We start from the raw sequence: 24,104 nt of genomic DNA, 5'->3' as shown, positions 1-24,104 counted from the left end.
GGCCCTTCTTCTATGATGGCGATGGTCTTGGACCAGCACCTCCTCTTCCTTCTTCTTATCTTGGCCCTTCTTCTATGATGGCGATGGTCTTGGAGCAGCACCGGAGATGGAGATGATAATGGAGATGATGATGCTGCTGATGATGATGGCCGGCGGCTAGGGTTCATGGAGATTATATAGTCGGCCTTCACGGGTCTCCTTTCTGGTTGTGGACTCTCCTGTTTGATCCAGGGGCTTTAGATGAGACAAATACAATCCCAATAACTCCCTTGATTATATACCAAGCGGATGGGCCCTTGGATTGGGAGTATGGGTTCATTGAAAATATGTACAAGCTTCACAACATGCGAGGGCAAATTGTTTCAGATATTCCCATTTTCACCAGTTCATTCTGGTCTCTGAAAAAACTGTTACTAGAGCTACTAGTGCTGCGAAACGATCACAACAAATCATCTCATTTGTCGTAACAACGAGCTACTCGTTTTTCTTCGTCTTGTTTATTCTCGTCCCATTCATTTGGCGTGAGCGTGATATGATAAAGAAGACCGAGCGCAGGAAACAAGAGGCGCGCACATAATAAAGCCAAGTGTGTGGAACACGTTTTCTCCTATCCTGTGCACGACCGGCCGCCCCGGGTCAAGACGACGTCCACGTCACTAGCATCGCTAGAGCCAAAAGCCAGTGGATGGAAATGTGGAATTAGTGGACGAAGCATGCATCATCTATCTACCGTCAATCGCTGTAAGACCACCGTGGTCTAGGAGAATCTCAGGAGGTGAATATACAGGAACATCTTATTGGTAATTGTAGTTGCACTGTCAGCCATCAAGATCGAACTACAAGTGTGCTCCATGCTCCTCCTGAAAGTGGCACGTCTAACTAACCACATGCACCCATTTGCCTTTTCCTACGTGTTTGTGATTCCACGGTAGATCGACCAACAGATCATCTGCTACTTCCCCCCCCCCCCCCCCCCCCTATCGATTCCCGGCCTCCTTTTCAGTCACTAATAAAAGCCTCGCACGATTTAAAGGTGCGGCGGAAGGAGCGAAATTCCATCTCCCTGCTTTCCAGGTGCTAGCTCCTTCTCCTAGCTCACTAACACGCCCTCCCTTTTAGAGTAAAAGGCGCTGACGGTCTAAGAACTTGTCTTGCGGGTGCACTTAAGTCCCACTACTTGCAAACCGAAAAAACCCGTCACAAAACTTGTGTTGCGGGCTTATCTAGGTCACAACCGCCATTTGGAGCGGCCGGCTACCCGGTTTTCTTCGTTCGAGGTCACGCGAGGCGCACGTGTGGGGTTTTTTTTTGCACAAAAGACCCTGCTCGTTGTGCTAATCAGTTGGGGACGTCTCTGCCTGCCTTCGTTGACCTGTTTCCCGATGCGGGAGGCGACTGGCAGCGGCGCTGTGGGTGTGTCGAGCACTCGAGCTGCGACTGGCCTCGCCCTCATGGCCTTCCTCGTCGGGATGCCCCGGTACCTGATCTTCACGCTGCAGGGCAACAACGCGCTCCTCGAAATCTTCCGGGTATACGTTGCTGCGATCAGGAACAGGAACCTGCAGCTCCCTGAGAACCCTGACGAGCTATACGAGATCAGCAGAAGCAAAGCTGCTCCTGAGGTGGAGTTCGTGTCCCACAGGGACAGGCCATTCAGGTTACGTTTCATATTCATTTCCTTCTGCTCGTGTGTGTGGTGTCTACATGCAAATGCAATGATGTTTACTGAACAAGTGTATATGCTCAGGTTCCTGGATAGGATGGCGATCGTTCAGGCACTGACGGCGGAGACGCCGAGCCCGTGGCGGCAAGTGCCGGGTGACACACGTGGAGCACGCCAAGACGGTGTTGGCCATGGTGCCAATCTTCTGCAACGCCATCATCATGGGCACCTGCCTGGCCCAGTTCCAATACCTTCTCCATCCAGCAGGGCTCCACCATGAACACGTGGGTCGGGAGCTTCCAGATGCAGCCGGCGACGCTGCCCATCATACCGCTGGGCATGCTCATCTTGGTCATGCCCGTCTACGAGCACCTCTTCGTGCCCTTCGCCCGCGGCGTCACGGGCCACCCCAATGGCATCCCCTACCTGCAGCGCGTCGGCGTCGGCCTCGTGCTCTCCATCGTCTCCATGTGCATCGCCGTCGTCGTGGAGATGTACCGCAAGAAGGTGGCCGTCTGGAACGGCATACTGGACGCGATCCCCATGGTGCGCCCGTTGCCCATGTCCGTCTTCTGGCTGGCCCCGCAGTAAGGCGTGTTCGGCATCGCCGACATGTTCACCTACATCGGCCTGCTCGAGTTCTTCTACTCGCAGGTGCCGCCCGCGCTCAAGTCCATGTCCACCTACATCGTCCTGCTCGTTGACCTCTTCTTCTGGCTGCTCGCCGTGCTCAGCTTCATCAACTTCCTCAACTATCTCTACTGGGCCAGCTGGTACAAGTACGTCAAGCCCGAGGACGAGGACGAGAATGTCGACGAGCAGCAAGTGTGACCAGTACTCCTATCTCTACCCGACGAGCTCGACGCACCCGCAGCGCCGCCGCTGGTCGCCTCCCGCATCGGGAAACAGGTCAACGAAGGCAGGCAGGGACGTCCCCAACTGATTAGCACAGGGAACATGTTTTTTTTGCAAAAATAACCCCACACATGTGCCTCGCGTGACCTCGAACGAAGAAAACCGGGCAGCCGACCGGTCCAAATGAAGGTTGTGACCTAGATAAGCCCGCAACGCAAGTTCTGTGACGGGTTTTTTCGGTTTGCAAGTAGTGGGACTTAAGTGCACCCGCAACGCAAGTTCTTAGACCGCCAGCGCCTTTTACTCTCCCTTTTACTAGCTCCTTTCTTTCATACTGTAATGCATGTTTCACGAAAGCGCAAACTATTCTGATGGCTACCATAGCAGTAGCACCAGGCGAACAGTCATCTCTTGTCAATCTGAAAGCAACGCACCACCACCTCTTGTCATCAAGTCATCAGGATTGTTAATGCATGCGGTCCTGTAACAAACTACAAGTACGCCTTGTTCTTCTCCCTTTCTTAATAAGACGCCATGCCTTCACTTCTCTCTTATGTCCAAATTTGAGCCTCTCTGGAACAACCAAAACAGAGAGAGAGTGCTCCCTCTGTAAACAAATGAAGGACGTTTTTACAGTTTGAATTGTATATACTGCAAAAACGGCTTACGTTTGTGTACAGAGGTAGTAGTAACATTTATGCATGCGTGTATAAATTGTCGTTGCCGGACAAGAATCGAATGCGCAAAGCAAACTAGGCTCTAGCAATGGCATGCATGTCAAACTCCGCAGCGACTAATGTAAGTAGCAAGTTTCTGGAAGAAATTCAGTTAAGGTCGGCCATAGGCCTAAACACAGTTCCTTCCTCAGACATACAGACATGGAAAAAAAGGCATCAGTTAATGTTTACCTTATTGAGCTTGACACCAAAGAGCAAGAGCACACTTGCGTAAAGTAAAGACCAAAAGCTAGCTGCCGACCTGACCACGCCTTGGCCCGCTTTACTTTCTTCCGTGGGAAACATTACATCATTCATATAGTGACATAGATGCCATGGCCTTGTGCTGACTTCAGGAAATGAGCAGCAGCGCAACCAGACTAGGATGCCGTCCAAACCTAGTCCGGTTGCATACAAATTCTACAGATTTCATACAGACGGGGTAGGGACAGGCGCACGATCCTGGTGCACACAACATACCGATATCACGAGCAAAATTCAGGGATATAATAAAATCTGGAAGACGAAGAAACCGTATGCCAGCTCAAATAACTCCTGCTCGAAACTGGAGCCTCAATAAACAATAAGACACAATCAGCGCATGGAAGATCGGACTAAGAGAAACAAGAAGATACAACTGACTAGCGAGGGCACCCAAATGCAGGAAATCTCGCTTCAAAACAAAATGCTGGAAATCCATCAGTTGCAGTATAAGACATTTCTGAGATGGTTGAGCCAACATTCAACTTAACCTAGTTATTGTTGAACTTAAAGGATGTTTTGTTAAAATAAAACTGATAAAAAAGTCTTAACTTACTCTTTTGCAGGCCTATTAACATTCGCCTTTGTGGGTGCAGGTAATGTATGGTGGCATTAACAGTCAGAAGGATGCACAATGGTGCAAGATGATATATCATGCAGTGCTGCTTGGACCTAGCTATAGATTCTTATTGAAATACTAGCAAAAGGGCCCGTGCGTTGCAACGGGAGAAAAAACCCACCATCTTCAATGGCGATGACCACATTATGTTCATATCTCATCGCCTGATTTCGAAAATTTGTCCACAAATGGAAGAAAATATTTCTTCTTTTAATTTTATTCACAATTCACAAGTTGAAACAATGTTCATATTTTTATAAAAATATCATGGTTGTCAAAAAACTTGGTAACTCAAACAATTATTCTGAATTTCAAGATTTTTTTTTAAATATACTATAATATTCCGATCCACCCTGACAATTAATTCTTCAAAATTCACTCAGGTATATAATCTGAAAGACTCAGAACCATTACTGTTGAACTGCATACATTCGATCATTCGTGAACATTTTTACAAATTTGGGAACATTTTTAAAATCGAAAACATTTTTTACTATTTATAGACATTTTTTAAAATTCCAAACAATATTTTATATTACGAACTATTTTCAGGTATTTTCTTGTGAATTGGCGAATAATTCATTTTTTGAATCATCAAACTTTTTTGAATTGCATTAAAGAAATTGCTCAAATGATAGACTTTTTTTGATTCACGAATGTTTTCTCCAAAATTACGATTTTTTTAATATGCAAACATTTTTACAAAAATCCCGAACAATTTTTGAATTAGCAAACATTTTATGTTTTATCAAACATTTATGTAAATATATTTTTTTGAATTTTTTTATTTATTTATTTGAAATAGAAAAAATAAAAAGGAACACATAAATAATAATTAAAAAGCTAAAAAACAGGCCCCCGCCCATGGGCTGGCCCAAATGGGCGTGCTGTTTAATTTCCACCGAGCAGAGCGTAGTATAGCTGGTCCCTATGCTTGGGCCGGCCCATGCGAGGATTCCCTGCAAAACCTTTTTTATATGTTTTTTTTACTGGCTACCTTGATAAGAATTTGATCGTACGAAAGGGGTTTTATGTAAAACTGAAAAAAAACGGTTCATAGTCACTTAAAAGAGGGACTGCGGGTTAGTTCAAATAAAATATAGGGGTTTTTGTGCAAAACGAAAATAACGGTTCGACTTAACTTACAAAAGGACTGCGGGTTGAATCCTCGAAAGCGAAGGGGCTTTTTCACAAAATTGTCACGACGGACGACAGAAGCAATACGTGCTTTATTATTAGGGAAAGATGATATGGAATTGTTACCTTGCTAGCTTCATGAAATATTGAAATGTCTAATTTTCCAAATTTAAAATATCCATTACTTTGTCTAAGATAATTGATACATTCTTCCATTGGTAAATTTTACACAAACATGCTGACTGCAGAATTTTACGAGGAGGAAACATGATGATCAGTGTGGAGTGGTGGTGGTTACTTACAATCAGACCGCACATTGTTCTGTTGGTTGTCAATAAGATCAGGAGGTACTCCAAAGCTAAAAAGGATCTTCACAATTTGGTGAATCCTTTCATCTTCCTTGTGACACTTGATTTCGTCTACTTTGAGATTCTTTGATACCAAGAATTGTTTTCCTGGCTTGTAGCTTTCATCTTTTCCATGCACAGATTGTTGCTGTAGAAATATTGATATCTGACTGAAATCAATCAACTGCAATGGTGACTTCAAAGATAAAAACTGGTGTAATTAGAAAACATATAGTACCTTATGAAATTTAAGTTGAAGGGTAAGCCTCTCTAGAATTGGTGAGTGCTGAAGAAAGTAAACCAGTGCACGGAAATCAGCAGCCAGCCACCACTCATTGAGAAACAATGTTTTTAACTTGCTAAACGTATGGCACCATTTAAAATCCCTGGTGCAAATAATCTGGATAAAATGGAGAGAATTAAATTCTATTCGAGGTCTAACTTTGTAAGTACTACCTCTGTTTCTCAATATAAGACGTTTTGGCAGTTTATACTTTACTGCCAAGACGTATTATATTTAGGAACGGAGGGCGTACTTGATTTAGCAATACTGAATGGAATAGAAGCTGCCAGCAGGGTTTCAGATTTGCAAGTTTCTGGTTTAATCAAAAATAAATTAAGCCATGCCACACCTAATGTGGCAAAAATTAACGTGTACTATAAAAATAAATATTAATCTTATGCTTTTGGATAGTATAAACACCAGAAGTATAAACTAGCAACGCAAAACACACAGATGCTGATATGCATAATATACTGTAATTGCACGAACCAACTATTAGGTGATGTCTACAAAGAATCATAATGATTCAAATGCGAATTGGCAAAATACATGCAATGCCCATAAGCAGCCTCCCTAAAATGTTTCTATAAACTAATAAAAGTGTACAGGACCAGATGGCAATCAACCCTAGGAGACAGTGAACGTGAAAGCATACCGCTTGAGGAGCACTTGTCAACTTCAAATCTGCAGCGTCACATAGACGTGAAAGCATACCGCTTGAGGAGCACTTGTCAACTTCAAACTGTAGCGTCACATAGACCTTCTAGAAGCACACAATCATCGCCATGACAGAGGCAAGAAGGACATCAATCATCATCACAGTGCCCATAGTAACCACCATTCGGGCAATGATCATAACACGCTTCACGTTCATACCATTCTTCACCAAACCTGACAAGTGCCGTTACCAATAACGGCATGCTCTCAAGGGAAGGAGTCCAGCCCAAATTGTCAACTAGTTTCAAGGCAGTGAGACTTGGGCAGGGCAACAGATACGAGTGCGGTCATACAGGTCGAAACGGCACATCTCCATAGTTAGATTCCTTAATGATCTGCACAAGATCTTCTCAGCGCTGATTCTACAATCAAACATCTTTAGTACCTCTAGCATTGGGCAGCTAGAAAAATTCAGAGTGTGTTCCTCAAATTTCACACCAGCTATATCTAACACTGTCAAGTGCTGGCAGACGAGAGTCATGTTGGATAGCGACAGACGCCGCCGGAGCCACAGCTCAACGCTGAGGGGTGCGGATGGCTCGTGGAGGTAGGTTCTGATATGCACCTCATGCAGCGGCGCCCGGTCGCGGAGGAGAAGCAGAGAATTAACAAACCAAACCTCTTCCTCCCCTTCTATATCGATGGGCATCGGCACCATGACGCGCACCACGGGCACGGACCTCCAGAGGTGGTGCCAGCGACGAGCGAGCACGCATGTGCAGACGGAATCGCGCGAGGTAAGTAACGACAGCACGCGGCGGAGGAGATCGTCCGGGAGGGCGCCGATGCGGTCCTCCCCGCCGGGCACCACGCTCCCAGGCATTCTGTCGAACAGCCAGCCGGCGTCGGATCGGCTTGGGGTTGGAGGCGGACACGGCACGGGCGATATCGACCAGGCGAAGATGGACGCCCGGAGGCTGAGAGCGACGGAGGATGCAGGCGGAGACGGGCGAGGATGGGGCGACGTTGGGTGCTCGTCGGCGTAGGCCGCGTCTGTCAAGAACTAACTACTCTGACAGCTTAAGTGGACGCTAGAACACTGAAGAACACGCAAAAATTTAGAGAATTTGAGCTAGGGATTTCATTGCATAGAAGGGAAAGTAGTTTAGCTCGCCCCCGTCGGCTAGGGTTCACATTCAATACATAATAATCATGAACCAAAAGAGAAGAAAAACATGGTTTTATAGCCAGTACGGCGACAGACGCGCGAGACGGACATGCGACTGAAGATGAGGGCATTGTCGGAACTTAACAGTAGCTTCAGCTGCTCCTAGCCGTTAGATGCGAGATCCTCCTCTGTGGTTGCATCCGACACACCGCAACAGTACATGTCGCCTCTACCTTCAGTTCAGCAACCTCACAATACCCCTTGATTAAGAACGAGCTTGTCCTCAAGCTTGAAATGCAGGAAACACTTTCTGAATGAAGGTTGCATCTTCCCAAGTCGCGTTCTTTGTCGGCATATTGACCCATTTCACCAGCCAACGCACCACAGGGATGTTGATATCTCCTTGACGCCGAGGAATTAACTTCCTTTCCAGCACAGCTTCTGGCTCCTTTTTGATGGTTTCATCTGAATTCACTACACGCAAATTGAGGAGATGGCACAACATGCTGGCCAATGTGTTTCTTCAATTGGCTGACATGAAATATGTGGTGCAGTTGACATCCTTCTGGGAGCAATAACTTATAAGCATGCTTGCCAATTCTGTCTAGCACTCTGAAGGGCCCACAGAACTTGGAATGTAACTTGAGGTGTTTGTGCAGACTCAGAGATGTGTGCATGTAAGGCTGCAACTTCAAATACACCATGTCCCCCACTTGGAATTCCCTTTCCTTCCTCTTTCGATCAGCATACAGCTTCATTCTAGCGTGTGCTTTGCTGAGATTATGTTTGATCACCTCCATTGCCAGCTCTCTGTTCTGCAACAAGTTTTCACTTTCTTCCCAAATAGAATCTCGCAGTGTTGACTCATCCACCATTGGAGGTGGAAACCCATACAAAGCTTGAAATGGGGTCATTTGAAATGATGTATGGTAACAGGTGTTATACCACCACTCTGCTAGGGCCAGCCATCCATGCCACTTTTTAGGTTGCTGAAAACACATGCACCTTAAGTAATTTTCCAAACACTGATTCACTCTCTCAGTTTGACCATCAGTTTGGGGATGGTAGTTTGTGCTCATGTGGAGTTTCACTTTCACAGATTTGAATAGCTCCTGCCACAAGTTACTTGTAAATATCCCGTCTCTGTCTGTAACAATGACCATAGGCATTCCATGTAATTTGAAAACATTGTGAGAAAAAGCTCTAGCCACAGATTGAACTGTGATTGGATGCTTCATAGCTATAAAGTGAGCATACTTAGTGAATCTGTCCACCACCACCAGAATTAAGTCCTTGTTCTCAGAGACAGACAATCCTTCTACAAAATCCGTACTGATGTGAGGTCAAGCAAAATCAGTAACTGGGAGAGGTTCCAGCAGTCCAGGATAGGGGGTGCTCAGCTTTGTTAATCTGACACACAGGGCAATTTTTAACAAACACAATAACATCTTGTTTTAATCCTTGCTAGTGAAAAACAAGTTTAACTCTCTGATATGTAGCTCTTTCCCCAGAATGTCCTCCAAATTCTGAATTATGGAATACTTTCATTATCTCCTGCCTGAGATCAGTTGCTTTTCCTACTACAATTTTGCTTTTGTATTTGAGGATTCCATTGTTGAAAGAATAAGCAGTGTTGCTTTCCTTATATGTTACACAAGCAACTACCAACTCCTTGATCTTGTCATCATCTTCATAACTCTTAAGAACTTCTTTGACCCAAGTAGGTGAAGCAGTTGTGGCTATCAGGGAAGAAATTTTGTGCTTCACTCTCGACGAGCATCAACAACTTTGTTCTCCTTTCCTTTTCTGTATTCAATAGGGAAGTTGTACCCAAGTAGCTTCAATAATAACTTATGTTGAATGCCTTGATTTATTTTCTGTCCCTGGATATATTTTAGGTCTGTTGGTCTGTCCTGATCACTAATGCAGTGGCTGCAAAGTAATGCTTCCATTTTTTACTGCTTCAATGATTTCTAGAGCTTCCTTGTCATAAGTTGACATAGCTACAGCTTTTGGACCAATTGTTTTACTGCAGTAAGAAAGAGGTCTTCCTTCTTGCATCAGGACAGCTCCCAGGCCATATCCACGAGCATCAGTTTCCAGAATGAATGGTTTTGTAAAATTAGGCAGAGCTAGCACAGGTGTACTAGTGAGCTTTTGCTTCAGGGCCTCAAATGCTTTGGTTTGATCTTCCTGCCATACAAATGCATTTTTCTTCAAGCAGTCAAACAAGGGTCTGCAAATTATTCCATACCCTTGAATGAATCTCCTGTAATATCCACTTAAACCTAAGAAGCTTCTGAGTTCAGTGATGTTAGTAGGTACATGCCACTCTTGGATAGCTTTGATTTTGCAAGGGTCTGTGGAGACTCCTTCCTCATTAATGATGTGGCCCAGATATTCCACCTCTCTTTGACCAAATGAGCACTTCTCCAGTTTACATATAACTTGTTTTCCTGCAGAATATCAAACACTTGTTTGAGGTGGTCCTTGTGCTCTTCCGAGGAGATACTGAACACCAGTATATCATCAAAGAACACCACCACAAACTTAAGGAGACCCAATAGTAGGTTCATCAGTGCTTGGAAGGATGGTGGATGATACGTCTCCAACGTATCTATAATTTTTGAAGGTTCCATGCTATTATCTTGTCAACTTTGGATGTTTTATATGCATGAATACGCTATTTTATATCTTTTTAGGGACTAACCTATTAACTCAGTGCCAAGTGCCAGCTTCTGTTTTTTCCGTGTTTTTGGCCCATTTTCAGACGGAGTCCAAATGGAATGGAACTTTATGATGATTTTTTTGGACCAAAAGAGACCCCCGAAGCTTTGGAAGAAGGCCAAAAGAGCCACGAGGGAGTCACAAGCCCTGCCGCCGCCACCACCCCCTGGGTGGCGCAGGGCAGGCTTGTGACCTCCTCGTGGGCCCAACCGACGTAATTCCACCGCCATAAACTCCTATAAATTCAGAAACCCCTAAAAAGAAACCTAGATCGGGAGTTCCGCCGCCGCAAGCCTCTGTAGCCACCAAAAACCAATCTGGAGCCCGTTCCGGCACCCTGCCGGAGGGGGAATTCATCTCCGGTGGCCATCTTCATCATCCCGGCGATCTCCATGACGAGGAGGGAGTAGTTCTCCCTCGGGGCTGAGGGTATGTACCAGTAGCTATGTGTTTGATCTCTCTCTGTGTCGTGTTCTTGAGATGTCTTGATCTCTATGTACCATGGGATTTGCTACTATAGTTGGATCTTATGATGTTCTTCCCCCTCTCCCTCTTGTAATGAATTGAGGTTCCCCTTTGGAGTTATCTTATCGGACTGAGTCTTTGAGAACACTTGATGTATGTCTTGCACGTGTCTATCTGTTGTGATCAACTTGCGGGTTTGTGACAATTGGGAACCTATGCATATGGGTTGGCACACGTGGATTCATGTGAGTACTCGATGTATGTTTTGATGATCAACTTGCGGGTTCGTGACATTGGGAACCTATGCATAGGGGTTGGCACATGTTTTGACTCTCCGGTAGAAATTTTGGGGCACTCTTTGAAGTTCTATGTGTTGGTTGAATAGATGATTCTGAGATTATGTGATGCATATCGTATAATCATGCCCACGGATACTTGAGGTGACAATGGAGTATCTAGGTGACATTAGGGTCTTGGTTGATATGTATCTTAAGGTGTTATTCTAGTACGAACTCTATGATGGATCGAATGGAAAGAATAGCTTCGTGTTATTTTACTACGGACTCTTGAATAGATCGATCAGAAAGAATAACTTTGTGGTGGTTTCGTACCCGACAATAACCTCTTCGTTTGTTCTCCGCTATTAGTGACTTTGGAGTGACTCTTTGTTGCATGTTGAGGGCTAGTTATATGATCCAATTATGTTATCATTGTTGAGAGAACTTCACTAGTGAAAGTATGAACCCTAGGCCTTGTTTCCACGCATTGCAATACCGTTCGTGCTCACTTTTGTTACTAGTTACCTTGCTGTTTTTGTAATTTCAGATTACAAAAACCTATATCTACCATCCATATTGCACTTGTTTCACCATCTCTTCGCCGAACTAGTGCACCTATACAACTTACCATTGTATTGGGTGTGTTGGGGACACAAGAGACTCTTTGTTATTTGGTTGCATGGTTGCTTGAGAGAGACCATCTTCATCCTATGCCTCCTGCGGATTGATAAACCTTAGGTCACCCACTTGAGGGAAAATTGCTACTGTCCTACAAACCTCTGCGCTTGGAGGCCAAACAACGTCTACAAGGAGAAGGTTGTGTAGTAGACATCAAGCTCTTTTCTGGCGCCGTTGCCGGGGAGGTTAGCGCTTGAAGGTATATCTTTAGATCTTGCAATCGAATCTTTTTGTTTCTTGTTCTTTCGCTATAAAACTACAAAAAAATGGAATTGAGGATGCCTCATATGCTCCATCTTTTCAATTTCTTTCGTGAGCATGATGGGAAGGAAAATTGTGCTCAAGTGCTGAAAGAAGAATTACATAGAATGCTTGGCACAGAATATGTGAATTATGAGCATGATTGCAATGTTCTTAGCATGAATTCTTTGAATACCCATGATGCTAATGATATGCAAATCCACAAGCTTGGGGATTCTATATTTGATGAAGATGATCTTTTTAGTTCTTCCACTTTGAATTATCAAAATCATTTTGATGAAAGCATGCCCCCTATCTATGATGATTATTGTGAGGATACTTATGCTTTGAAGAAGAGGGATGATAAAACTTGTCATACTCTCGAGAACTCTTTTGCTAAACCTTGTTTTTTCATTGTGGACACAATTTGTAGTGCTCAAGTCTTTCACGATACTCCCACTACTATTCTTGAGAATAGATTTCCTTATGTGGAGAGTAGTAAAATTCCTATGCTTGTAGATCATGAAAAGAAAGCCTTAGGTGCTGGTTATATTGTTGAATTCATTCATGATGCTACTAAAAATTACTATGAGAGAGGATCTTATGCTTCTACTTATTGCAATAGTATCAAGCTTCCTCTCCATATGTTGAAATTTTTGAAGCTATGCTTGTTTTGCCTTCCTATGCTAGTTGATTCTTGCTCCAATAAATTGTTTGATCACAAAATCCCTATTCATAGGAAGTGGGTTAGACTCAAATGTGCTAGCCATTTGCTCCATGATGCTCTCGTTGTGTTTCAACCCTTACCTTTTATGTGAGCATCATTGAAATCAATGCCTAGCTAAGGGCGTTAAATGATAGCGCTTGTTGGGAGGCAACCCAATGAATAAACTTTTCTTTGATTTTTGCTTCCTGTTTTGTTTTCTCCACACCATCATAATTCTGTTATGATTGTGTCTTTTGTGTTTCTTTTTGTGTTTGTTCCAAGCAAAACCGTTATGATTAATCTTGGTGATGATTGTTTGATCATGCTGGAAAAAGACAGAAACTTTTTGCCCACGAAAAGAATTTTCATTTTTATTATGTAAGAGCTTTTGAGTTGATTCTTTTTGCTTCTGATTTATATGCAATTTCTTCAGACTGTCTTAATGTTTCAGAATTTTTAAAGTACCATAGGTATATGAAATATATAGATTGCTACAGACTGGTCTGCTGTTAACAGATTCTGTTTTTGTTGTGTCGGTTGCTTATTTTGATGAAACTATGGATAGTATCGGAGGGTATTAGCCATGGAAGATTGAAAATACAGTAACCCAACATCATCATAAGTAGAATTTAAGTTTGCTACAGTACCTAAGGAAGTGGTGGTATGATTTCTCATACTAATGTTATCACGAGTTTCTGTTTAAGTTTCGTGTTGTGAAGTTTTCAAGTTTTGGGTGAAGTTCTTATGGACAAAGAGATAAAGAGTGGCAAGATCTCAAGCTTGGGGATGCCCAAGGCACCCCAATAGATTCAAGGATGCCGTAAAAGCCTAAGCTTGGGGACGCCCCGGGAAGGCATCCCCTCTTTCGTCTTCAATCCATCGGTAACGTTACTTGGGGCTATATTTTTATTCACCACATGTTATGTGTTTTTGCTTGGAGCGTCTTGTATCATAGGAGTCTTTTATTTTTGTTGTGTCACAATATTCCTTGCTGCACACCTAGATAGAGATACATGCACTCACCGTGATTTTGTCGAGCTTCACTTATATCCTTTGGTTAGACAATTCAGCTCACATGTGCTTCACTTATATCTTTTGAGCTAGTTGATTTTTCTCTGTGTGTTTCACTTATATCTTTTAGAGCACGGAAGCGTGTGGCTTGGTAGTTGATCTATGCTATGATAGTAGTCTCAAAAGGGTTAGTTATCCAAAGGGATATGAAAACTTCCACCTTCACGTGCATTGAATAGTTAGAGAAGTTTGATTCATCTCAATTAGTTTTGAGTTGTGGTTGTGGTAATATTGAAGTTATATTAGTATGGTGTTGTGGATCTAAGAATACTTGTGTTGAAGTTAGTGATTCGCGTAGCATGCACGTATGGTGAACCGCTATGTGATGAAGTCTGAGCATGATTAGTCTTTTGATTGTCATCCTTTGTGTGGCGGTCAGGATCGCGTGATGGTTTATACCTACCAACCCTTCCCCTAGGAGTATGCGTTGAATGCTTTGTTTCAATTACTAATAAAACTTTTGCAACAAGTATATGAGTTCTTCATGACTAATGTTGAGTCCATGGTTTAGATGCACTTTCACCTTCCACCATCACTATCTTCTTAGTGCCGTGCAACTTCCGCCAGTGCACAAAACCCACCATTAGCCTCCCTCAAAACAGCCACCATACCTACCTACTATGGCTTTTTCAAAGTCATTCCGAGATATATTGCCATGCAACTACCACCATGACTTGTGCCATCACGTCTACATTGCCATTGCATGATCATAAGATAGCTAGCATGATGTTTCCATTAATGCCTATGCCATGCTAGATCATTGTCACGGTACACTACCGAAGGCATTCCATATAGAGTCATCGTTGCTCTAAGTTTTGAGTTGAAAGTGTGATGATCATCATTAATGGAGCATTGTCCCATGTGAGGAAATAAAAGAGGCCAAAGATGCCCACCAAAAAAAAAAGAGGCCAAAGAGCCCACCAAAAAATATATTAAAAAATGAGAGAAAAGGAGAGAAGGGACAATGCTACCACTTTTCCACACTTGTGCATATTAAGCACCATGATCTTCATGATTCAGAGTCTCTCGTTTTGTCACCACCATATAGCTAGTGGGAAATTTTCATTATATAACTTGGCTTGTATATTCCAATGATAGGCTTCCTCAAAATTGCCTTAGGTCTTCGTGAGCAAGCAAGTTGGATGCACACCCACTAGTTTTCTTTAAGAGCTTTCACATACTCTTAGCTCTAGTGCATCATTTGTATGGCAATCCCTACTCATTCACATTGATATTATTGATGAGCATATCCACAGCTTATTGATATGCCTAGTTAATGTGATCATCTTCTCTTTTTTTGTCTTGCAACCTCCACCACACTCCACACCATCTATAGTGCTAAAACCATGGCTCACGCTCATGTATTGCGTGAGAGTTGAAAAGGTTTGAGAAAGTAAAGGTGTGAAACAATTACTTGGCCAATACCGTGGTTGTGCATGATTTAAATTCGTTGTGCAATGATGATAGAGCATAGCCAGACTATATGCTTTTGTAGGGATAACTTTCTTTTGGCCTTGTTATTTTGAAAGTTCATGATTTCCTTGCTAGTTTGCATGAATTATTATTGTTTCCACGTCAATAGCAAACTATTGTTTTGAATCTAATGGATCTGAACATTCACGTCACATAAGAGGAGTTACAAAGGACAACTATGCTAGGTAGCATGCAACATCAAAAATTCATTCTTTATCACTTCCCTACTCGAGGACGAGCAGGAGTTAAGCTTGGGGATGCTTGATACGTCTCCAACTTATCTATAATTTTTTATGGTTCCATGTTATTATCTTGTCAACTTTGGATGTTTTATATGCATGAATATGCTATTTTATATCTTTTTTGGGACTAACCTATTAACTCAGTGCCAAGTGCCAGCTTCTGTTTTTTCCGTGTTTTTGGCCCATTTTCAGACGGACTCCAAATGGAATGAAACTTTATGATGATTTTTTTGGACCAAAAGAGACCCCCGAAGCTTTGGAAGAAGGCCAGAAGAGCCACGAGGGAGTCACAAGACCTGACGCCGCCACCCCCCCTAGGTGGCGCAGGGCAGGCTTGTGACCTCCTCGTGGGCCCAACCGACGTAATTCCACCGCCATAAATTCCTATAAATTCAGAAACCCCCAAAAAGAATCCAAGATCGGGAGTTCCGCCGCCGCAAGCCTCTATAGCCACCAAAAACCAATCTGGAGCTCGTTCTGGCACCCTGCCGGAGGGGGAATCCATCTCCGGTGGCCATCTTCATCATCCCGGTGATCTCCATGACGAGGAGGGAGTAGTTCTCCTCGTGGCTGAGGGTATGTACCAGTAGCTATGTGTTTGATCTCTCTCTCTCGTGTTCTTGAGATGTCTTGATATCGATGTATCATGGGCTTCGCTACTATAGTTGGATATTATGATGTTCTTCCCCCTCTCCCTCTTGTAATGAATTGAGTTTCCCCTTTGGAGTTATCTTATCGGATTGAGTCTTTGAGAACACTTGATGTATGTCTTGCACGTGTCTATCTGCTGTGATCAACTTGCGGGTTTGTGACAATTGGGAACCTATGCATATGGGTTGGCACACGTGGGTTCATGTGATTACTCGATATGTGTTTTGGTTATCAACTTGTGGGTTTGTGACATTGGGAACCTATGGATAGGGGTTGGCACACGTTTTGACTCTCCGATAGAAACTTTGGGTCACTCTTTGAAGTTCTATGTGTTGGTTGAATAGATGATTCTGAGATTATGTGATGCATATCGTATAATCATGCCCACGGATACTTGAGGTGACAATGGAGTATCTAGGTGACATTAGGGTCTTGGTTGATATGTATCTTAAGGTGTTATTCTAGTACGAACTCTATGATGGATCGAACGGAAATAATAGCTTCGTGTTATTTTACTACAGAATCTTGAATAGATCGATCAAAAAGAATAACTTTGTGGTGGTTTCGTACCCGACAATAATCTTTTCGTTTGTTCTCCGCTATTAGTGACTTTGGAGTGACTCTTTGTTGCATGTTGAGGGCTAGTTATATGATCCAATTATGTTATCATTGTTGAGAGAACTTCACTAGTGAAAGTATGAACCCTAGGCCTTGTTTCCACGCATTGCAATGCCGTCCGTGCTCACTTTTGGTACTAGTTACCTTGCTGTTTTTGTAATTTCAGATTACAAAAACCTACATCTACCATCCATATTGCACTTGTTTCACCATCTCTTCGCCGAACTAGTGCACCTATACAACTGTATACTTACCATTGTATTGGGTGTGTTGGGGACACAAGAGACTCTTTGTTATTTGGTTGCAGGGTTGCTTGAGAGAGACCATCTTCATCCTACGCCTCACGCGGATTGATAAACCTTAGGTCACCCACTTGAGGGAAAATTGTTGTTGTCCTACAAACCTCTGCGCTTGGAGGCCCAACAACGTCTACAAGGAGAATATTGTGTAGTAGACATCAGTGGACCATTAGTAAGTCCAAAGGATATCACCAAGTACTCAAATAAAGCCATGTGTGTAGAAAAAGCAGTTTTTGGTATATCTTCTTCTGCCATTCTTATCTGGTGATAGCCATTTCTCAGATCAATTTGAGAGAAATACTTAGCTCCATTCAGCTGATCTAGTAGGTCTTCAATTACAGGTATTGGGTATTTGTTTTTTTACATTTATAGCATTTAGTTTCCTGTAATCTGTGCAAAGTCTCCAAGACCCATCTTTCTTCTTCACCAGCAACACAGGAGAGGAAAAGGGGCTAGTACTAGGTCCGATGAGCCCTTTCTTCAGCAAATCCAATATGATTTTTTCCAATATTTATTTTTGATGGTGTGGCACTCTGTAGGGCCTCTGGTTCACCACTTTTGCTCCTTCTACCAATGGAATCCTGTGATCACAAGGTTTGCTTGGAGGAAGTCCACTTGGTTCTTCAAATAATTTCTCATATTGTTGTAGGAGAGGTTGCAAGTCAGGAGGTACATCAGGTGTAGTTAACTCATAGTTAGCTCCACAAAATAGGAAACAAGAAGATGCCACACACAACCTGTTCCATGAGCTTAGTTGTGTTTTCTTTGCTTTCAGCAATAGTGTCCAGAGGGACAATTTCATCAATGAAGGTTATCACCTGTCCCTGTGTGTTTGAAATTTTCAATTCCATCTTAACAAAATCCATTTGAACTGGACTGTATTTCTTCAACCAATCCACTCCTAGAATCATATCATAACCAGTTAACTTGATGACTCTGAAACTGTCACAAAATGCACTCTCGTGAATCTCATAAGGGCAATTCCTCATTGTAAACTCATTCCACAAGATTTCCCCACTTGCTACCACCACCTTTACTTTAGTATTAGCCACATGTGCAATGGGCATTTTACCAGCCATTTCAGGGGACACAAATGTAGCAGTGCTTCCACCATCCACTAAAGCAGTAGCTGTAACCTCTCAAATCTTTACTGACAGAATAAATGTGTTCTTGGCAGAACTGAGTCCATTGGCAGCATGTACTGAAACTTGTAGCGTTGTCTCTGGTGATGGTGCTTCCTGTGTTTCCAAATCAGGATCTTCAAAATCTATAACATAAATTACATCTGAATTTTCCATCTCCTGAGCTTGTAGAGCTTGAATCCATGCCCTTTGGCTCATTTTACACACTTGCCTATGTCCTGGAACCCATGGTTCTCTGCACTTGTAACATACTTGGTTTTGCTTAGCTTGCTGGATAATTGTGCCCTTTGTAAGAGTAGATGTGCCACTCTGAACATTTGACTGGTCAAAGTTCACCTGCCTCTTAGCTTGTATAAAATAAGGCTTTGTTTGAACCACTACAGGTGGTGGCTGGGCCTTTTCCATTCTCCTAGCATACCACACGGCAGTTTGCATATCTTTAGGTTTGAAACACTCTACATGACTCTTGATGTAAGGATTCAGGCCAGCTACAAAGCTAGTAACATAGTAATCATTTGGAATTCCAGGGTTTTCCCTCCTCATGATATTCATCACGTGTTCAAACTGCTCTAAATACCTTGCTACAGTTGTACTCTGTTAGACAACATGAAAAGATGTTACAATATCACAGACATACTAGACAGAAAATCTTTCAGATAACATGGAACAAATTTTGTGCCACGCAATGTTACTAGGTGCATATCCAGTGCCCCTCCACCACTGCACAACAGATCCTTTCAAATATGAAATTGCTAATTCAGTTCTATGCTCAATAGGTGTTCTAGCGGCAGCAAAATAATGCTCCAAATTTTGTACCCAAGACTCTGGGTCTTCACCTTCAAACTCAACCATGTTCAATTTAGCAGGCTTAACAGTGAGAGGACTTCTTGTGTTATCCATTGGAGTGCCCACTCTCCTTTTGTAATTGTTGTCATACCCCTCTACTTCTTGTAAATCTTCTATCTGAGCACTGTTCATTGCCACTGCAGTTTGGCCCATTGCCTCTGTTTTGTTGTTTCCAAAGTTGAGGTGCCTATTGATAACCCACAAGTATAGGGGATCAATTGTAGCCTTTCTCGATAAGTAAGAGTGTCGAACCCAACTAGGACCTAAAGGTAGGACAAATATTACCTCAAGTTCTATCGACCACCGATACAACTCTACGCACACTTTACGTTTGCTTTACCTAGAACAAGTATGAAACTAGAAGTACTTTGTAGGCGTGAAAGGATAGGTTTGCAAGAAAAGAAAGAACACGTAAATAGAAACTAGGGGCTGGTTAGATAAAGAAACAATTACGTTAGTTTAACGAGTGTGGAAAAGTGGTGGCAGGAGTTGCGGAATTGTCCCTAAGCAATTAACTACGTTACTAGACCGATAGCAAGTTTTATGTGGGAGAGGCCACTGCTAGCATGTCATCCCTTACTTGGAATTCTATGCACTTATGATTGGAAATATTAGCAAGCATCTGCAACTACTAACGTTCATTAAGGTAAAACCCAACCATAGCAATAAGATATATTGGCCCCCCTTCAATCCCGTATGCATCAATTTCTATGCTAGGCTGAAGCTTCTATCACCCTTGCCCTCCAATACATAGTCCTATTAACATACTACTAACCCTATGGTGTGATTCACGTGCGCGCTCATATGATGGGCACCAAAGGACAGCAACATAACCACAAGCAAATTAAACCAATCATAGCAATTCATCAATCACTGATAGGACAACGAAAATCTACTCAGACATCATAGGATGGCAACACATCATTGGATAATAATATGAAGCATAAAGAACCATGTTCAAGTAGAGGGTACAGCGGGTTGCGGGAGAGTGGACCGCTGAATATAGATGGATGAAGGTGATGGAGGTGTTGGTGAACATGACGGAGGTGTTGGTGTAGATCGCCGTCACACGATGATGTCCCAGGCGGCGTTCCGGCGCCGCCGGGAGAGAGGGGGAGAGAGCCCCCTTCTTATTCTTCTTCCTTGACCTCCTCCCTAGATGGGAGAAGGGTTTCCCCTCTGGTCCATGGTCTCCATGGCGGCGGAGGGGCGAGAGCCCCTCCGAGATTGGATCTCTCTCTCTGTGTCCTTCTGTTTCTGCGCTCCCAGATTTTTCCTTTCACCGTTTCTTAAAAACCCGGAGATCTGTAACTCCGATTGAGCTAAAATTTTAACACGATTTTCTTACAGATATCATCTTTCTTGTGGCGAAAGAAGGGCCCCAAGCGCCTTAGGGATTGGTCACAAGCCTGCCAGGCGCGGCCCCACCCCCAGGCCACGGCTAGGGGGCTTGTGACCCCCTCGGGCATCGTTTCGCGTTGATTCTTCTTCCCAAAAATCATAAATATTCCAAAAAAATCCCCGTAGGTTTTTTTATTGCATTTGGACTTTGTTTGGTATGGATAATCCGTGAAACAAAAAACATGCAACAAACAGGAACTGGCACTAGGCAATGGATCAATATGTTAGTCCCAAAAATAGTATAAGAATTTGCCAAAAGTATATGAAAGTTGTAGAATATTGGCATGAAACAATCAAAAAATATAGATACGACGCAGACGTATCAGCATCCCCAAGCTTAATTCCTGCTCGTCCTCGAGTAGATAAATGATAAAAAAGATAATTTTTGATGTGGAATGCTACCTAGCATAATCTTGATCATATAATCTAATCATGGCATGAATACTAAAACACGAGTGATTCGAAGCAATAGTCTATCATTTGACATAAAGACAATAATATTTCAAGCATACTAACAAAGCAATCATGTCTTCTCAAAATATCATGGCCAAAGAAAGTTATCCCTACAAAATCATATAGTCTGGCTATGCTCCATCTTCCCCACACAACATATTTAAATCATGCTCAACCCCGATTTTAGCCAAGCAATTGTTTCATACTTTAGTGTTCTCAAACTTTTTCATCTTTCACACAATACATGAGCGTGAGCCATGGACATAGCACTATAGGTGGATTAGAATATGGTGGTTGTGGAGAAGACAAAAAGGAGGAGATAGTCTCACATCAACTAGGCATATCAACTGGCTATGGAGATGCCCATCAATAGATATCAATGTGAGTGAGTAGGGATTGCCATGCAAAAGATGCACAAGAGCTATAAGTGTATGAAAGCTCAAAAATAAACTAGTGGGTGTGCATCCAACACGCTTGCTCACGAAGACCTAGGGCAATTTGAGTAAGCCCATCATTGGAATATACAAGCCAAGTTCTATAATGAAATTTTCCCACTAGTATATGAAAGTGTGATACGTCTCCAACATATCTATAATTTTTGATGGTTTGATGCTATTATCTTGTCAAACTTTGGATGTTTTGCATGCCTTTTATTTATTTATTGGGACTAACTTATTAACTCAGTGCCAAGTGCCAGTTCCTGTTTTTTTCCATGTTTTTGACCCCTTTCAGAGGAGATTTTGAAACGGAGTCCAAACGGAAGAAAATCCTCGAAAAGATTTTTTTGGAACGGAAGAAGATTGGGGAGCTTGGAAGCCAAGGAAGGGGAGCCCCAGGGGCCCCACAAGCCCCCACCCTGCGACCAGGGGGCCGCGCCATACAGGCTTGTGGGCCCCCTGGATGTCCCCTGACCTAGGTCTTTCGCCTATATATTCCCAAAAATTCCAGAAAAAATCAGGAGATCATCGAAAGTACTTTTCCTCCGCCGCAAGCTTCTGTCTCCGCAAGATCCCATCTGGGGCACGTCCTGGTGCCCTGCCGGAGGGGGGATCCAGACACGGAGGGCTTCTCCATCAACACCATGACCTCTTCGATGATGCGTGAGTAGTTCACCATAGACCTACGAGTCCATAGCTAGTAACTAGATGGCTTCTTCTCTCTCTTGGATCTTCAATACAAAGTTCTCCATGATCTTCATGGAGATCTATCCGATGTAATCTTCTTTTGCGGTGTGTTTGTCGAGATCCGATGAATTGTGGATTTATGATCAGATTATCTATGAATCTTATTTGAGTTTCTTCTGATCTCTCTGATGCATGATTTCATATCCTTGTAATTCTCTTCGAGTTGTGGGTTTTGTCTGGCCAACTAGATCTATGATTCTTGCAATGGGAGAAGTGCTTGGTTTTGGGTTCATACCGTGCGGTGATCTCACCCAGTGACAGAAGGGGTAGCGAGGCACGCATCGTGTTGTTGCCATCAAGGGTAAAAAGATGGGGGTTTCATCATTGGTTTGAGATTATCCCTCTACATCATGTCATCTTGCTTAAAGCGTTACTCTGTTCGTCATGAACTCAATACACTAGATGCATGCTCGATAGTGGTCGATGTCTGGAGTAATAGTAGTAGATGTAGAAAGTATCGGTCTACTTGTCTCGGACGTGATGCCTATATGTATGATCATTGCCTTAGATACCGTCATGACTTTGCGCGGTTCTATCAATTGCTCGACAGTAATTTGTTCACCCACCGTAATACTTGCTATTTTGAGAGAAGCCTCTAGTGAACACTATGGCCCCCAGGGTCTACTCCACACCATATTTTCAGCCTTACACTTTTTACTTTGTTGCACTTTCCGCCTTCAGATCTCACTTTGCAAACAATCTTGAAGGGATTGACAACCCCTTTGAAGCGTTGGGTGCAAGCTTGTTTGTGTTTGCACAGGTACTGGACTTGACGAGACCCTCCTTCTGGATCGATACCTTGGTTCTCAAACTGAGGGAAATACTTACTGCTCCTCTACTGCATCACCCTTTCCTCTTCAAGGGAAAAACCAAGCCCAGCCTCTATCAACGTGTCAATTTCTGGCGCTGTTGTCTGTGGGATAGCAGAAGAATTTCTGGTGCCGTTGCCGGGGAGGAAGATCAAGTCAAGAAATCATCCAAGTAGGTGTCGCAAACTCATCTCTTGCATTTACTTTGTTTGCCAGTTGCCTCTCGTTTTCCTCTCCCCCACTTCACCTATTTTCCTTTTTTCGTTTGCCTTTTTCGTTCGCCCTTTTCTCTCGCTTGCTTTCTATTCGCTTGTGTGCCATGTGCCTTCAATATGCTTGCATCTTCGCTTGCTGAAAATCTAGTGATATGGATCCTCATCCACTTGCTAATCTCTTTAAGAGATCCAATTATGTTGATCCAATTGCTAGTGAGTTGAGTGCACTTGACTATCTTTATGGAGTTTTGCTTGAGATGCGTGAATCTGAAAATTGTGAGGAAGAAATTTATGAAGTGATTCACGAGGGCTCCTTGGATGAAAAGCATGATTGCAATGGTTTCACTATAAATTCTATTAGTGACAATCATGCTAAAAATATGCAAAACCCTAAGCTTGGGGATGCTAGTTTTGCTATGTCCACTACTTATTGCAATGACCATGAGTGGGGCGATGATTTTTCTTATGATCTTGAAAATTTGTTTAAGCCTCATGATGAATATGATATTTGCAATATAATTTAAAGTGGGTTTGGAGAAGTCATGACTTTAGTTGATGATAATCCCACTATTTTTGAAGAGCGTCAACTTTGCATGCATGTGGATCATGAAAAGAATATCCTATGTGATAGTTACATTGTTGAATTCGAATATGATCCTACATGTAATTATTATGAGAGAGGAAAATATGGTGGTAGAAACTTTCATATGACTAAATCACCTCTCGTTATGTTGAGATTGCTATTGTCTCTTTCTTCTTCCTTGCATATGGTAACTATTGGTTGTCTTGACAATCTGTTTTCCTATAAAATGCCTATACATAGGAAGTATGTTAGACTTAGATGTGATTTTCACATGCTTTATGATGCTCTCGTTGTGCTTCAATTCTTGTCTTTTGTGT

The 24,104-nt window shown here is 42.8% G+C and overlaps 1 protein-coding gene and 1 pseudogene across 1 annotated transcript; one reads left to right on the top strand and one right to left on the bottom strand.

Annotated features, from left to right (window-relative positions):
• The first annotated feature begins 1,382 nt into the window (after window positions 1-1,382).
• LOC123399159 lies at window positions 1,383-4,310 on the top strand (annotated as a pseudogene).
• Window positions 4,311-5,390: 1,080 nt separating this feature from the next.
• Window positions 5,391-7,693, bottom strand: LOC123399150 (putative FBD-associated F-box protein At1g05080). The gene is made up of 4 exons (XM_045093577.1): window positions 6,858-7,693; window positions 6,537-6,644; window positions 5,837-5,998; window positions 5,391-5,746 (listed from the first exon to the last, which is right to left on the bottom strand). The coding sequence occupies exons 1-4, from the start codon at window positions 7,419-7,421 to the stop codon at window positions 5,546-5,548; spliced, it is 1,035 nt and encodes a 344-aa protein (XP_044949512.1). The 5' UTR covers window positions 7,422-7,693; the 3' UTR covers window positions 5,391-5,545.
• Window positions 7,694-24,104: the final 16,411 nt, after the last annotated feature.

The sequence above is a fragment of the Hordeum vulgare genome, chromosome 1H, assembly GCF_904849725.1.
Source record: "Hordeum vulgare subsp. vulgare chromosome 1H, MorexV3_pseudomolecules_assembly, whole genome shotgun sequence".
In the NCBI taxonomy this organism is placed as follows: domain Eukaryota; kingdom Viridiplantae; phylum Streptophyta; class Magnoliopsida; order Poales; family Poaceae; genus Hordeum; species Hordeum vulgare.
The sequence above is the reverse complement of the archived record's forward strand: the minus strand, read 5'-3'. Positions and strand labels throughout refer to the sequence as shown.